At 35.1% G+C, this 15,918-nt stretch overlaps 1 protein-coding gene and 1 non-coding gene across 2 annotated transcripts; one reads left to right on the top strand and one right to left on the bottom strand.

Moving 5' to 3' along the window:
* Positions 1-827: 827 nt before the first annotated feature.
* On the top strand, positions 828-5,355 carry LOC133304858 (probable serine/threonine-protein kinase At1g54610). Its single transcript, XM_061504918.1, has 7 exons — positions 828-1,433; positions 1,562-1,846; positions 2,714-3,031; positions 3,711-3,938; positions 4,010-4,110; positions 4,188-4,308; positions 4,816-5,355. The coding sequence occupies exons 1-7, from the start codon at positions 1,137-1,139 to the stop codon at positions 5,137-5,139; spliced, it is 1,674 nt and encodes a 557-aa protein (XP_061360902.1). The 5' UTR covers positions 828-1,136; the 3' UTR covers positions 5,140-5,355.
* Positions 5,356-13,534: 8,179 nt separating this feature from the next.
* Positions 13,535-13,640, bottom strand: LOC133304862 (small nucleolar RNA R71). Its single transcript, XR_009750682.1, has one exon. It is a non-coding gene; the product is annotated as a small nucleolar RNA R71 (small nucleolar RNA).
* Between the last annotated feature and the right edge of the window lie 2,278 nt (positions 13,641-15,918).

The raw sequence follows: 15,918 nt of genomic DNA, 5'->3' as shown, positions 1-15,918 counted from the left end.
TATTTTAACGATGAGCTAGGATCCTCTGATATCAGTGTCAAATTTCAAATTTGATATCTCATTTGATAGCCGTTAGATCAAAAAAGATCAATGACGTCATATGTTTACAAATCAAAGTCGTTGATCTTTTTTGATCTAACGATTATCAGATGACATGTCAAATTTAAAATTTGATACTGATGTCAAATATCTTACCTCTTTAAAAATATTTATTCTAGCTATAATTTATAAAAAATAACAAAAATAAAAAGAAATTGCAGGTTGACTGGTTGACCCAAAAAGTGACGAGGCTCAAGAGGACCATATAAATTAGATTTCCGATTATCGCGGCAAAGAATTTCACTTGGGCAAATATTAGTTTAGAATTACGAAAATGGTAATAAAGGTTTTTGATGTCCTCTCTTTCTGTTTCGAGCAATGAATGCAAAGGCAAAATTTATTACGTTCGGCATGGTAGGTGGAAGTAGCTTCAATTGTCAGAAATTTGATTAAAAAAAAACTTCAAATTGAGAATTGAATTGAACCCATTAACTATGTTCTCCATTGGTTGTAGTCCATTAAATCCAATCTTAAATCATAGCACCTAAATTCTTGAAAGAATTTAGATGAATTCCAACAGGGGCAATAACTGGTCCTAACGATCAAGTCAAATATTGAGAATTAGAAACAGAAAAAAAGAGCAACTTCTTTTCCACGGAAAAGAAAAGCACATTTTTCACCCACTTTTACTTTAAAGGAAGCTTGACCTTTTTGGTCCCAAATCTACGACGTCATCATGCCGTGTCGTTTTGGACTTTCTGCCTCTTCCTTCCACAGCCACCATTTAACTGACAACACCAGCTCAGACTTTCAGACACAGTGGCAATTCCGTTATTTCCTCATCATGCTGTGTCGTTTCATCAAGGTGCATGCGTAGCACAGAATCACACCCTCCTGCCTCTATTACCTATTCACGACGCCTTCATTATACACACGCTCTCACACCCATCAACTAAAGCTTAGCCTTTTCCTTCTTCTCAGAAACCACCGTCACCAGGCGCCGAAAAACGACGGCGTTTTCTGCAACCGCTACTTTTTCCGATTCCATGTGTTTTCCATACTTAGCCGCCGCCGCCGTACGCCGCCTTATCTGACGGATGGGTTGCGTACTTGGGACGCCGGCAGATGCCGGAGCTCAGCGCCGTCGACGGAGCGGCCAGCGTAACGTTGGTTCTGATGGAGGTAGTAATGCCGTTGCGGTTCGGGAGAGGAAAAGGAATCCTCACACCGGCGATTTTCCGGGAAGTCTTCCGGCGCCGGAGCGCCGGAAACCTAGACTCGATCCGTGCGCGGTGACTCAACAGGGTTGGCCGTCTTGGTTGATGGCCGTCGCCGGCGACGCAATCGGCGATTGGACTCCTCGTCGCGCCAACACGTTCGAGAAGCTTGCTAAGGTGCTTCGATGGTTCCTTTACTCCATTTCCGAAACTGTTGCATCGCTCTTTTTTTTTATTATTAAAAAAAAATTGGATCTTTCTGAATCAGTGTTGTTTTATGTGTTGTTGTTGTTGTTGTTGTTCAGATTGGGCAAGGGACGTATAGCAATGTGTATAAGGCTAGAGACCTTCTTACGGGAAAGATTGTGGCTTTGAAGAAAGTTAGATTTGATAATTTGGAGCCAGAAAGTGTGAAGTTCATGGCAAGAGAGATACTTGTTTTGAGGAAGCTTGATCACCCCAATGTTGTAAAGCTTGAGGGCTTGGTTACTTCTAGAATGTCATGCAGTCTTTACTTGGTATTTGAGTATATGGAACATGATCTTGCTGGGCTTGCAGCTGGGCAAGGTGTTAAGTTCACTGAGCCTCAGGTACCACATTTTTAAGCAGGTGTTTGCTCCTTGTTAAGTGTGTTTTGCATATACTTTTGCTATGGTAAAAATTGGGCATAAGATAATTATAATTGGTTTGCATCCTCGGGTTTTGTAAATTTGTGGTATAGATGTGTTTCAGGTCGTAAATTTGTTGCCTTACTATGGTTAAGACTAAGAGTCCTTTCATTTGTTTCGCATTAATTTTCTTCTTGGAGTGTAGGCCTTTGATCTTGCTCTTAGAGCTCTGTATGCCATGTCGGATTCCGTGCACAATTCTAAGCTTTTTCAGTTTTGTATTTTTTTTTTTCTTCATGCTTTTATGATGCCCCAAGCTTTTCGTATGATGTTTTTAGTTTACCTTTTACTCTGAATGTCTGATGCTACTACTTTGAAGTTTCCTTTATCACATCTCTCTATAAAGTAAGGTTATTACTTAATTAGGAATTTTTTGCTTTCCACTCTGAAGGAACGAAATTTTACTTTTGGGAAAGAAGTCAACTGTTATATTTCAATAATATTAATATTTCATACATGTTGAGAAGCCTAGTAGCTTATTTGGTTGTTATGAAGACATTTGTATTTTTATTTCTAGCCTACCCGTAGTTTAAATGGAAAACATTGTTTAATACAGAGAAAGGGTGACTTGTCGTAGTATACAGTTGCAATGTGAATGTTAAATATAAAGGCTTATTACTTGCTTCATGGAGATTTTTACACTTTGTACTTGGGGGAAACGTGTGAAGCTGTGATGCATTTTTAATTATCAGTAAGACTAGAAAGAAGAAAGAGTTATCCATATTAAAAAGAAAAATGGAAAACTCATACTGAAAGGCTGATTTGTCTCTCAGTATTTCTCTATGACAGGTCAAATGCTTTATGAAGCAATTACTTTCTGGTCTTGAGCATTGCCACAGTCGAGGTGTATTGCACCGTGATATCAAGGGTTCCAATCTGCTTATTAACGATGAAGGAATCCTTAAAATTGCAGATTTTGGGCTGGCAACTTTCTTTGATCCTAAGCTAAAGCAGTCCATGACAAGCAGAGTTGTGACCCTTTGGTATCGTCCCCCTGAGCTTCTTCTTGGGGCAACATTTTATGGGGTTGGTATTGACCTTTGGAGTGCTGGTTGCATCTTGGCAGAGCTGCTTGCTGGAAAGCCAATCATGCCTGGCCGAACAGAGGTATTGCTCTTCGTCTTGTTTATAAGTGCTAATTGTATAAACTTAAGCTTGTAGGATACCAATTGTGATGCTTCTAGTGTGTTTGCAATTGTTTCAAGTATCAGTCTTGATGCAGAAGTTTGCTTCTGGTTCATCTTGATCCTTACCTAGGATCACTTCTAAAGCATTGTGTGCTGGCAGTATTCTTTTTCTGGCCATTTTATAGGAAGGCTCTCTTAGATACCAACCAAGTTGGGTAAGGTTGGGGCTTGCGTTAGGATGTGTCATCAACTTGATTAGTTTGTTTATGGTACTAACCTATCGTCTTGATATACCAGATGTGTAGTTTATCAACAAAAATACAGAAACCATATTACAGACAGAGACAGATTAAAGAGAAACAACAGAAAATGAGAACAGTTCAGTTTATCACCTGAAAGTGAAGTGTAATTAGTTTAGGTATCCTTCCTGTGTGAATACTGTACCCTTTGTAGCAAGCTTTAGGCAGTTCCTATGGTATTCAATTTATGTTATAAGATTTTTGTTTTGCCATGGTATTCAATTTATGTTATAATGTTTTTGTTTTGCAGTTAATTTGACCTTTTCACCTTTATCTGCATTCCAATATCTTTTATTTTTGCTCTCGGAATGTGTACTTTCAGGATGATATATGACTGACTTTTGAGTTGCTTTGGGCTAGGTTGAACAACTGCACAAAATATTTAAGCTGTGTGGTTCTCCATCTGAGGAATATTGGAAGAAATATAGATTGCCAAATGCTACAATCTTTAAGCCACAGCAGCCATATAGACGTTGCATCTCCGAAACATTCAAGGATTTTCCTCCTTCTTCACTACCTATAATTGAAACTCTTCTTGCAATAGATCCTGATGATCGTGGCACTGCCTCAGCTGCTCTAAATAGTGAAGTGAGTGATCACTGTGGATTAACCTTATATTTGAGATGTAACGCATTTCACATCTGTTTTTCTATCTGTAGTTCTTTACCACTGAGCCATATGCTTGTGAACCTTCGGGTTTGCCAAAGTATCCTCCCAGCAAAGAATTGGATGTGAAACTGAGAGATGAAGAAGCAAGAAGGTCCTCTTATTCTTTTCTTGTGTCTGATAACTTCTGATCTGATCTTGTCTCATTGATGGTTTTCATTTCATTCTCAGGCAAAAAGCTCTAAGCGGAAAAGCTAATGCTGTTGATGGTACCAAGAAAGTCAGAACACGTGAGCGTGGTCGGGCCATTCCAGCCCCCGAAGCCAATGCAGAGATCCAAACAAACTTAGATGTACGTCAGACATGTTGTTGTTATGTTTATTGTTGTCCTCATACTTGGCCTTGCTTAGTTATGCTGTGGTTGATTTTAATTTCCTGTTCATTCTAACCCAAGGTCGTATGCATGTAATACGTCTTCTTGAATATCTTAAGTACCCTATATTCTTGGACTAACATACACTTTCATGACTATATTAGGTCTGAGCTCCCTTTTGTACTCTACATGCTCAAACTGACATGAAATTTTGAGGAAACCTTGCCATTTGTGTGATTTGGCAATATTTATAAACTATACTACTGTCTGGGAATTTGGACCTAGTTTCTTTAGCATTTTTTACTTTGGATTCTCTGATGATGTCTACCCTGACATTTAAAATATTTTTTTGGTGATAGTTTTTTTTGTTCTTTAAGGACATAAAACTTCGTGAGAAATTTTGTTTGATCTGATGATACTTTCATGGTAAATTGAGCGCAACAGTGTCTTTAATGCTGCTACATGTGTTTTCTCACTGAATTCCAGAGGTGGAGAGTTGTGACCCATGCAAATGCAAAAAGCAAGAGTGAGAAATTTCCACCTCCTCATCAAGATGGAGCTGTTGGATATCCGCAGGAGGCATCAAATAAAGGACCCATTTCATTTGGCGCCACTGACACTTCTTTTGACTCAGGGATATTCATTTCAAAACCATCTGGACCTGTTAGAAGTCATGCTGCTGCAGGACTTTACAGAGGAACCAAAACTAGAAAAGAAGATTCCCAGATGGCCTCGTCATGGAAATTTATGCGTCCATTCAAGCCATCAACTATTGGTCTTTCAATGGATTTATTATTTAGGAGCAAATAATCTGTTCCTTTTGATTTTTGCATCCTAGAATGAGGAAAGGAATGATTTTGGCCCTGATATATCTTTTTTTGCATTTCCCGGTGTTTTTCAAAAACAAAAAAAAAAATTATTTATTTGGTGTTGCTCCTATTTTTTGTATTTCATTTGGCATAAAGTTGTTGCTGTATAATCTACAACGGGGATCCTTACATTTGTACATTTAGAGGATTAAATCCAGTGCTGTACAGTTTCTGTGATCACTGTCTTCATAACCTTGAAAATGTTCTTTTTTTTTCTTTTTGGTATAACCCGGAGATATTCCCATTAAATCTCCTCCGGTCACCTTGTCCTCGGAGTACGGCTCTGAAGGTTATCCCTTCATTGGAACAGCGGGTGCATTGAATTTCGTTACTGGAGGAAAGATGAGACTAATCTCCCCATTCGAGGAAGGAGACACATCCTCTGGTCTCCAAAGATTTTTCAAGAACTTGTGCTTGAGGCAGGGTTTGAATCGCTGACTCAAGCAAATCCTTGAAAACTCAGTTGCCAATTGAGTTACCATTGGAAGTTTGAAAATGTTCTTCAATTAGCAAGAGAACGATTAAAAGAATGTGTTATCATGCAGTGGGAGATCCAGACTTTTTTTTGGTGGGGGGCAAAGATAAATATTTTTATATTATAAACAAAAATAAATACAATAAAATATGAACCTAATTTAAAAAGCTTGAAAGAATTTTATTACAAGATTCAATGTCAGTTCATTGAAGTTTTACTTTACGTGTTTTCATTGTTAAAATCTTTTATAATTGAATTTGTCCTAAAATTTAGAACAATTTTTTTTAATATATTTAACTAAAGAATGATCAAGAATTTGGTTACTCTAAAGCAGTGTTTAAAAATTTGGTCCGACCATCGCCTCAACCGAGGTCAGGGGTTACGGAATCATGGGTTCAACCGGAGGGTTACGGGGTCACTTCGCTGACCTGTTTTTATACATTAAAAAAATATAAATATATATTCTATATGAAAAATTCAAAAAAAATCAAATCACCAATCATTGAATATTCAAAATATACTTAACACAATTCAACCAATTACATTAACAAATCAATATTCATAAGCTAATTAAACTATCAAAGTATAAAACACATATTCAAATGGAATTAATGAAAAGTTATATTATCAAACTTAGGTCCTTCTTGTTCGTCTCATGCACCTACAATAGTATGTGAAAGGAGATCTCTTACCCAATAAATAATAGCGGAGGAAAGGCGGTGACACGATAAATTAACGGTGAGGAAAGAAGAACCAGCACGGTGGAGGAGATCACCAGAATAGAAAGATTGAGTCTGAGTCAGGGAGAGAAGATCAAAAGAGAAGAAGAATAACGATTCAGATTTCAGATCTAGTTCTAAATCTAGGCATCAACAAGTTTTTATTTTTGTTTTGTTTTACACAAATGATGTCATATTGTGTATAATTTCTTTTAAAAAAAAATATGCAGTAACCCTTTTGACTCCTCTGACCCGGGAGTCAAGGGTTCAACCAGGGGGTTTCGGGGGTTAAAGGGGACAACGTGCAAGAAGGGTTTAACTACTAACTCGAATCCTCTGATATAGGGGGTCAGTGACCCGGAGAGATCAACCCCGGGATGGGCAAAATTTTAAAACACTGCTCTGAATTAAACACTTGGACAAATAGATTGTGGAAAAAGAACATAATGTATAAACCAACTCCTTAATTTCAATAAGCACATTTATTAAGTAACACGTGAACAGGGAGCACTTAAACACACCCTTGGTGATTTGATTGCAGTCAACACAATATATATATATATATATATATATATATATATATATATATATATATATATATATATATATTGCAATAATGAATATTTAATAATTTTATTTTTTATATAAAATCTTAAATAATAATTATTTCGATAAATGAAGTTTTCTGTGCTATACAATGATTGGTTTTGTGATATGAACAATAATCTAAAACATGATGTGAATTATTATTTACTATATAACACTAAAATTTATGTAACTTTTTATATAAAATAAAAATATATTTCTATTTATTGGTTTGTAGGCATTATAGTTAACACAAGAACAAGAGAAAGAATTTAGAATTCAATTGTCCCTCGAAGTGCAAATAAACTTTGAGGAAACTAGTAAGAAGCTATATGCACAAGCAATTCTCCACTTTTGGGAGCTATCACACACAAAAAAGTTCCAAATAGTTCAGCAAGTTATGAGTTATTGTATGATTTTGGTTATGTGGAAGGACAATTACTTGATAAGTCAAGTATTATCTAAAAATGTTGCCAGAAATATCGAGTGCGATCATGTCTTCTAAATTTTCCAATAGAGTAAGTACTTGGAGAATAATTTAGGCTGAGCATCTTGATGGCCTATAAATACCTCTTAAGGTTAACATTGTTACATATAATGCCTTTGAATGATATTATTTCATTTGCTAATTAAACATGACTTACTAGACTTACATTATCAAAATATCACATGCACGTAAATTAATGAATAAAAGTATAAGATTTTTATTTCTTTTTATACAAATATTAACTAATCGTGATATATATATATATATATATATATATATATATATATATATATATATATAGGAGGGATCTTTTGACTCTAGAGTAAGACTTATAACTCTTACTCTCTATCTCAACCGTTGATTTCCGTCCATCTAACAGTTATTATTTATTTGAAATAATTAATTAATTAATTAATTAATTGTTATAGATAACCGTTGGATGGACGGAAATCAACGGTTGAGATGAGGAGTAAAAATTGTAAGTCTTACTTTAGAGTCAAAAGATCTCTCCCCATATATATATATATATATATATATATATATATATATATATATATATATATATATATGAAGCATATTCTTTTTATACCAGTATAAGACTAACAAGTCTTACACCATATTTTAATCGTTGATAGACGGAAATCATCGGTTGGTATTTATAGTGTAGTTAATGATTAATTAACATTAATTAATTCATATGACTTCCTAAATTATAACCGTTGGATGCACGGAAATCAACGGTTGAGATGTGATGTAAGACTAATAAGTCTTAAATCGTGTAAAATAATCTTGATCATATATATATATATATATATATATATATATATATATATAGCATGCTTCAACTTTTTCAGAGTCAATATATTTTTATCTCAAGATTGAGCCGAATAACAACCCAATTCATCTTTTCTAATTTCACTTGGAGCTAAGCACAAGTAATATTTAGTGAGACCCAACCACCATGAGGAAATCCTACCAAACTTTGTAAAATCTTGTGTTATGGGTTTCTGCATAGTCCAAGTAAAAATTAAATGCAATTAATGTTAAACCAAATACTAAAACAAGTACAGTCGTAACTATCATAAGAATGTATACATCAAAAGATAAAAATTATACAATGAAATTTTATTTTGAAAATGTACAATGCAATATTAATTTTTTTACACCAATATTACTCCTTTATTTTTTCTTCTTTTATATTGTTCAAATAATAATGAAAAGGATTTATGAAATATATGAAGATTCACTCTCCAAGTCCATTCTATATATGTTTTAATTCAGATCTCGCTTTTTCAATCTCTATTTATATTTATTCCAAATGAGTTTTTTAAGATTTGCACATGCCCATTCTCATTTGATCGCCTTAACTAACCATCATGCTTTCAAATCTATTCAGGTATTAAAATCCTAAATCTCAGAACTTTTTATTCTTGTTTTTAATATTTTTTCGATTTTTTTTAATTTAGTTTTTCAGTTTTTGTAAATGCATTTGTTGGTATAGTTTTTTTGATTTTATCACATGTGTACCTTAACATACTTGATATGAGTACTTGTATATTGTTGTTATCCTTATTCAACTAATAGAACGATATCCTTATTTATTTTTTCCTTATAGTTTTTTATTTATTTAATTAATAAAATAAGATGTGAAAAGAAAGGATGAACTGAAAAGGGAATGAAATAAATTTTGCTTGTTTAGAAGATTAATAAGGAAATAATATACGATTTTCTCCCATTTCAGCCTAATTATGGGAAAAGCAAATTTTTTGTCTCTAAGGAGAAACCGTAAGAACTGATAGCTTGTTTCCCTCCTATTTATTTTTAAACTCTTAGACGAGAATTAATTTTCTTTCTTTTTTTTCTTCTAAATTCTTCTTATTTAATAGAGAAAGGAATGTTAACATTATTTTGTTTCAGCATACTTTTCATATCATTTTTTTATTATCATTTAAATTTTGGGTTCGTTTAATCTAAAGTTACTTTAGACTACTTTGTCTAATGTTTATCGAAACGACGTCGTTTTGGGTGGAAATCACGATGTATTTATAATTTTAATTTATTTCAGAGATATAATAGTTTTTATAATTCTAATTTTTAAATTTTTCAACCCAAAACAACGTCGTTTCGATAATCATAAGACAAAATTGTTTAAAGTAATATTAGATATATATTTTTCTTAATTTCATGTGGGTTTCAATTTATAAAAAATGAACATCAATTATTCAGTAGGATAAATACAAAAATCATATAATAATAAAAATTAGGCTAATTGACCCTTCTGCCCTGTTTTTAAAAATAATTATCACTTTTCTCCTCTTTTCAATTATATGATCCTCATATTTAATACATCTCAATACTCCTTTCTTCTCACATATTACACATATCTCACCTCATATTTAATAAATGCAACTATAAAAACAATAAGAATAATAAAATAGACTAAGTATTACAGGATTTTTTTAGTGAATGACTAATAATTAGTGCTAATAATTTATCATTATTAGATAAATATTATTATATATAATAGAAGAAGGATATACTTATTACCAAAAATTTTACCACCCTTACAACTAACTTAATCACTGTTGATTTTCGTCAATCTATTGCTTATATTTTATTGGAAATTATTGGGGTGTACTTATTAATTAATTATTAATAAATTTTTGATAAAATTTTTTGATGACCTATCAACGGTGATGACATTAGTTGTAAATGTGATAAATATTTTTGATGATAAATATATCCTGCTCTTATGTAATATTAAAATAGTTAAAATCTAGAAAGGAGTAATCGCGGACTGTCGTTCTCCGCCTGTGCAGTGTCACATATAATGTCACACTTTCCTTCTTTCAGTTTTTATTTGCGTACAGATTAGTAGGCTTGAGTAAAATAAGGGGTTAACTTATCTCAGAAAATATACATATAAAAAAAAAAATTCATCTCAGAAAATAAAAGAAAAGAAAAAATCAAATTCCAAATGGATTGCAACCATTCAAATTGTGCTGCAATTTATCCCAGTGAACATGTTACACAATTCGTTCCACTGCACGTAACATAAGAGATTGATATTTGATAAGCGTAACTCAAAATCTTAACGAATTGGGTAAGATTAAATTAATTATTTTATATTTCTCTAATACACCTCCTCACATATCTTTGAGCTTGAAACATGAATATGGTACAAACTTGTTATTGGTCTATCTTACGTTGTACAAGTCCTTTTTTTTTATCTCCTTTATACTTTTTTTAATTCGAGCTGAAAGTGGAAGGTCATGATTGATAAGTCTCTTAAAAGAGACTTAGAACATATGGTTTAGAGTGTAATTGATGAGAAATGAATGATGTTTGTGATTAAAATACCCCAAAAATTTATGTTGGGCTTAAATTCTAATGGGCTTAAACTTGTTATTTTATAGGCCCATTGTGTTAACATTCAGCATGAGAAAAAGAAAGAAGTACAGGGAAGTGATGGGCCGGACCTAAAAAGCCCAAAAGGAAAGGAAGAAAGGAAGCCAGATGAAAAGAAATCAAAAGGAAAGGAAGAGACAGAGTCAGAAACGAGAAAGGGTTGCTAGAAAACCCTAGCACACAACCGACCAAAGTTCCTGACCACAAAGCGATTTGCAAAGCCAAACCGTTCTTTGTATTTGGCTTATTTGTCAAGATAAACCCTCAATCACGGTTCATTGAAAGATTAACCAAACCCTAGACACCCTTTCCTCATACAGAAAACGTCAAAACAACAACCCCTTGCTGAGTGGATGAGCTGGATACTTTTTTGAGAGTGGAGACTGGAGCGATTTGTGGGCGCAAGTTTACGTACGGGGTGAGGGAGCAAGAGGGAGCTGTTGGGGACCACCGGTGTGTAACGCGCAAGGAGCGCATGTATATCTGCTGAGCTGGAGAGAAAAATCGCGCAAAGAAGGAAAGGAACCCTATAAAAAGGGAAAGAGGGTGAGTCAAAAAAGACGGTCCTTCCCACTCCTGATTTCGGATTTATCATTTTTCTTAGTTTTGTGTTTTCTGAACAATTTTTATTTTCTTTAAATTTCTGTTTTGTAATGAGATTCTTGTTCATTTGATAAACGGGATGCATGTCTTTACAGCACTGAGATTGCCGGTTGTTAGGCCAGTGCTGTAATTTTAGTTTTTAGAATTTTTATTTTGTGATTTTTGTAGTTCTCTGTTTCTGTGTGTAAGCTCCACCCATATGGATAGTGGCTAACTTTTTAGAGGTTGGGTTTAGGTGATACCCAAACCTCAGTGCTTGTCAGATATTTGATTTCCTGGTTTTAATGTTTATATCTCAGTTGTTTAATGCTGTTTCTAATGTTTAAAATTATCTGCATTTTGGCCAAATGACAGATGTTTGGTTAGGATTTAGTTGTTGAGAAACAATTAATTCTGGATTCTGCATTAGACACATGGACTTAGATGAGAAATCATCTAAGGGATCTCAATTCAGAAATGAATGAGTCCTCATGTAATATTGGACCTGAATCTCAAGAGTCCTAATCCCACTTGGCATAGAGATATGGAAGTGGGCAACCTTGGGATAAAACAATTTTTAAGAGATTAAAAATTAACAATACAGCCCTGTTAACTGAGAATCTTAGAATGAGCTTTTTGTTAATCAAATTATTTTTCAAGCACTGTGGGGAAGGAGAACCAGAACTCAGCCCACCTTTTTAAATCTCTTTATCAATCCAGATTTTCCAATTTCCTTTGTTATTTCATATTTCAATCTCTATTCCGTTTTCAAAATTTTTGTCACATCTTTCATTTAAGTTGCTCCATTCTTCATTCTTATTTTATAACTTAGGAAAGTAATTCAGAAAAATTTTAAAAGAAAAGTGAACAGTAGTATTTTAGATCCATTCTAGATTATTCTTACCTTAATTTTTATTTCTTTTATTTTCAAATATCAACTCAGTTTTAAGCAATTACAACCTTTAGTCATTTCAAAACGCCAACGATCCTTGTGGGAATGATATCTGGGACTTATAACAGCCCTATATTACTTGTTGTCGCGTATACTTGCGCGCATTACTTGCACAACTGTTAGCAAGGCATCAAGTTTTTGGCGCCGTTGCCGGGGATCGAGGCGTATATGATCAAGTTTCTGTGTGATTGCTATTTTTGAACTGCTTCTTTTTGCTGTTTTTAGTGTAGCTCATTTGAATTCTGTGTCAGTTTTGTTTAGTTATTAGTTCTATAGTATCTTGAATATTGGTAGTTGAAAATCTGTTCTGTTCATATTCTGTTTATTTTATGTCATTTAATTTTTCTTAGTTTCATTTTTATTTTAATTATTAGTTCCACCCTGTGTGAGGGTGAGTTATTACTGCCTTATAAAGCCGTCAGGCTGTGAACTGTCTTGGGATTTTTCTGCTTGCAGGTTCTTGTGTGTTTATTTATTGCTTGTTCTGCATAAAAGTTGGTTAGTAATTTAGGTGTTTTAGCTAAGCCAGGTTTACCTGTTTTAGTTAAAAGGGGTGCATGAGTGCAACTCCACACCCGTTCATATATTCAATTGACCCGGAACCTGAAAGGACATTTAGAGTTAGGAGAAGAGCCCAGATAGCACATAGGCAAATTCCACTTCTAGAAATTGAAGAAATGGAGGATTTAGGAAGTGTAAATGGGAATGATGGGGTAGGAGGACCTGCAAGGATAAGGGAACCACCTGTTATAAATGATAATGATAGGTCCATGATGGACTTCATCATACCTGTGTTGGATGAGTTAGATCCAAGCATAGCCCAACCTGTGAATGGAGTGCCCTTCAAATTAGAACCGGTGATGTTCACCATGCTTCAAAACATGGGGCAGTTTCATGGGTTGTTGATGGAAGACCCACACAAGCACCTTAGAAATTTCATAGAAGTGGCCAACACTTTTAGGAATCCTAACATCTCGGATGATGTGTTAAGATTGAAGCTCTTCCCTCATTCACTGGCTGACAAAGCCAAAGAATGGTTGAACTCCCTTCCATCCAACTCTATAACCAATTGGCACACCCTTGCTGAGAAATTCATTATGAAATTTTTCCCCTCTAATAAGATAGTGCAAACTAGAGGTGATATTGCTAACTTCATGCAGAGGGATGGAGAGACACTAGTGGATGTGTGGGAGAGGTACAAGAACCTTCTTAAGCAATGCCTAAATCATGGTTTGCCCTCTTGGGCAGTGTTACAAACCCTGTACAATGGCCTAAATACTCAAAACAGGGCCTTGGCAGATTCTGCTGCTAATGGCATGTTTATGACTATGTCCTTTAACCAAGCCCATGAGTTGTTAGAACAAATGACTCAAAATTATGCCCAATGGCCTGAAGAGAGAAATCAGCCAAGGAGAGTGGCTGGTTTACATGAGATAGACCCTGTAACAGCTCTTTCAGCCAAGTTTGATGCACTGTCTAATTTAGTGAGAACCCAAGGACAAACCATTGAGGCAAGATTATCTCAATCCCAAGTTCCTGCACCTCAAATACCTGTGACCCAACCTCAAGTTAATGCAATAAACACAAGTGTAACTTGTGTTTGCTGTGGTGGGCCCCATTTGTATGATAGCTGCCCATCCAACCCAGAATCTGTGTTTTATGTGGGAAACCAAAATAGAAACCAAAATATTTTTCCCAATAACTTTAACCAGGGATGGAGGCAGAACCAACAGCCTCAATATTTTCAAGGGCAGGGGCAGCAAGCTGGTCCTTCTAATGCCCAAACAAAAATACCTTTTCCTACCCAGAATTACCAACAAACTTCAAGGCAGCAAGCTGTTGTTCAACCTAGTGAGATGCCTATTGCTCAATCCTCTTCTTTAGAAGCTTTGTTAAGGGAATATTTGGTTAAGAATGAGACCAAGCAAAACAGCTTGGAAGCTGTTGTGCAAAGTATTCCAGCATCCTTAAGGAACATAGAATCCCAACTAGGCCATTTAGCAAACACTATGAATACCAGACCTCCTGGTACCTTGCCGAGTAACACTGAAGAACCTAGGAGAAATAAAGAGCAATGCAATATGATAGAGCTTAGAAATGGCAGATCTGTAAATCAGCCAGAAGCTGTGGTTAGACCTTCCACATTAAAAAAAAAAGAAGGGGAGAACATGCAGAAAGAAAAGGATGCAAATTCTGAACCTGTTCAGAATTCTGTTGTTCATAATAGCCCCCAAGGGGTTGTGCACAATAACTCTTCACCCACTTTGGTCGAATCAGACACTCAGCCCTCTATAGATGAGCCTTTAGGGAATAATTCCATTAAAAAACCTACTCAAAAGGGTTTGACCCCTAAGCCAAATAGTGAGACACCTGCTGCTTCAAAAAGACCTCCACCACCCTTTCCTCAAAGGTTGCAAAAGCAGAAGCAAGATAATCAGTTTAGGAAATTTCTAGACCTCCTAAAACAGTTGCATGTCAACATTCCATTTGTTGATGCATTGGAACAAATGCCCTCTTATGTAAAGTTCATGAAAGAAATTCTTTCAAGAAAAAGGAGGCTAGAAGAGTTTGAGACTGTTGCTCTTACACAAGAGAGCAGTCAATATCTTCTTAGTAAGATACCTCCTAAACTAGGAGACCCAGGAAGTTTTACAATCCCTTGTACCATAGGAGACCACTACATAGGCAGAGCATTGTGTGATTTAGGTGCTAGTATCAACTTAATGCCTTTGAGTGTGTACAAAAAGCTGAAAGTAGGAGAACCTAATCCCACCACTGTCACATTACAGTTGGCTGATAGATCTCTAGTTTATCCGGAAGGGAAAGTAGAGAATGTTTTGGTGAAAGTAGATAAATTCATTCTACCTGCTGATTTTATAATTTTAGACTATGAGGAAGACAGAGAGGTTCCAATTATTTTGGGAAGGGCTTTCTTAGCCACTGGTGGGGCTGTCATAGATGTTAAGGAGGGTGAGTTGGTCATGAATGTGAATGGGGAACAAGTAAAATTTAATATTTTAAAAGCCATGAAATACCCAAGAGACATTGAGGAATGTTCTAGACTAGATATCATTGACTGTGTAGTCAAAGATAAACTTTTGCATGAGTCCTCATTAGACCCTTTGCAAAATTCTGTTTTTGAGGGTCTAGAAATCAATCAAACTGAGTCTGGGGAAGTAGTTAAGTGGCTTAATTCTAAAACTGATGTCGTTTGGAAAAATAAAAATTTTGAGTCATTAGAATTGGCCAAGAGAGGATTAAAAATTCCCAAATCTTCAATTGAAGAACCCCCTGTGTTAGAACTTAAGCCTCTGCCTAACCATCTTAGATATGCTTACCTAGGAGAAAAAGATACCTTGCCTGTCATAGTGTCCAATCTGCTCACTGTGCTAGAGGAAGAACAGTTGCTGACTGTTTTAAAAAAATTTAAGAGGGCTATAGGTTGGTCTTTAGCAGACATAAAAGGTATTAGCCCTTCTTATTGCACACATAAAATTCTGTTGACTGACCCA

This window comes from Gastrolobium bilobum, unplaced genomic scaffold (assembly GCF_033153095.1).
Source record: "Gastrolobium bilobum isolate Gb01-03AN ecotype WA unplaced genomic scaffold, APGP_CSIRO_Gbil_v1 utg5625, whole genome shotgun sequence".
In the NCBI taxonomy this organism is placed as follows: domain Eukaryota; kingdom Viridiplantae; phylum Streptophyta; class Magnoliopsida; order Fabales; family Fabaceae; genus Gastrolobium; species Gastrolobium bilobum.
The sequence above is the reverse complement of the archived record's forward strand: the minus strand, read 5'-3'. Positions and strand labels throughout refer to the sequence as shown.

What these genes read in the sequence shown, in the direction of transcription:
- LOC133304858 (XM_061504918.1), top strand. Translation starts at nt 1,137, where the DNA reads ATGGGTTGCGTACTTGGGACGCCGGCAGATGCCGGAGCTCAGCGCCGT. An exon ending in TCATGCCTGGCCGAACAGAG is followed by an intron (nt 3,032 to 3,710) that starts GTATTGCTCTTC and finishes GCTTTGGGCTAG; the next exon opens with GTTGAACAACTGCACAAAAT. An exon ending in AGATCCAAACAAACTTAGAT is followed by an intron (nt 4,309 to 4,815) that starts GTACGTCAGACA and finishes ACTGAATTCCAG; the next exon opens with AGGTGGAGAGTTGTGACCCA.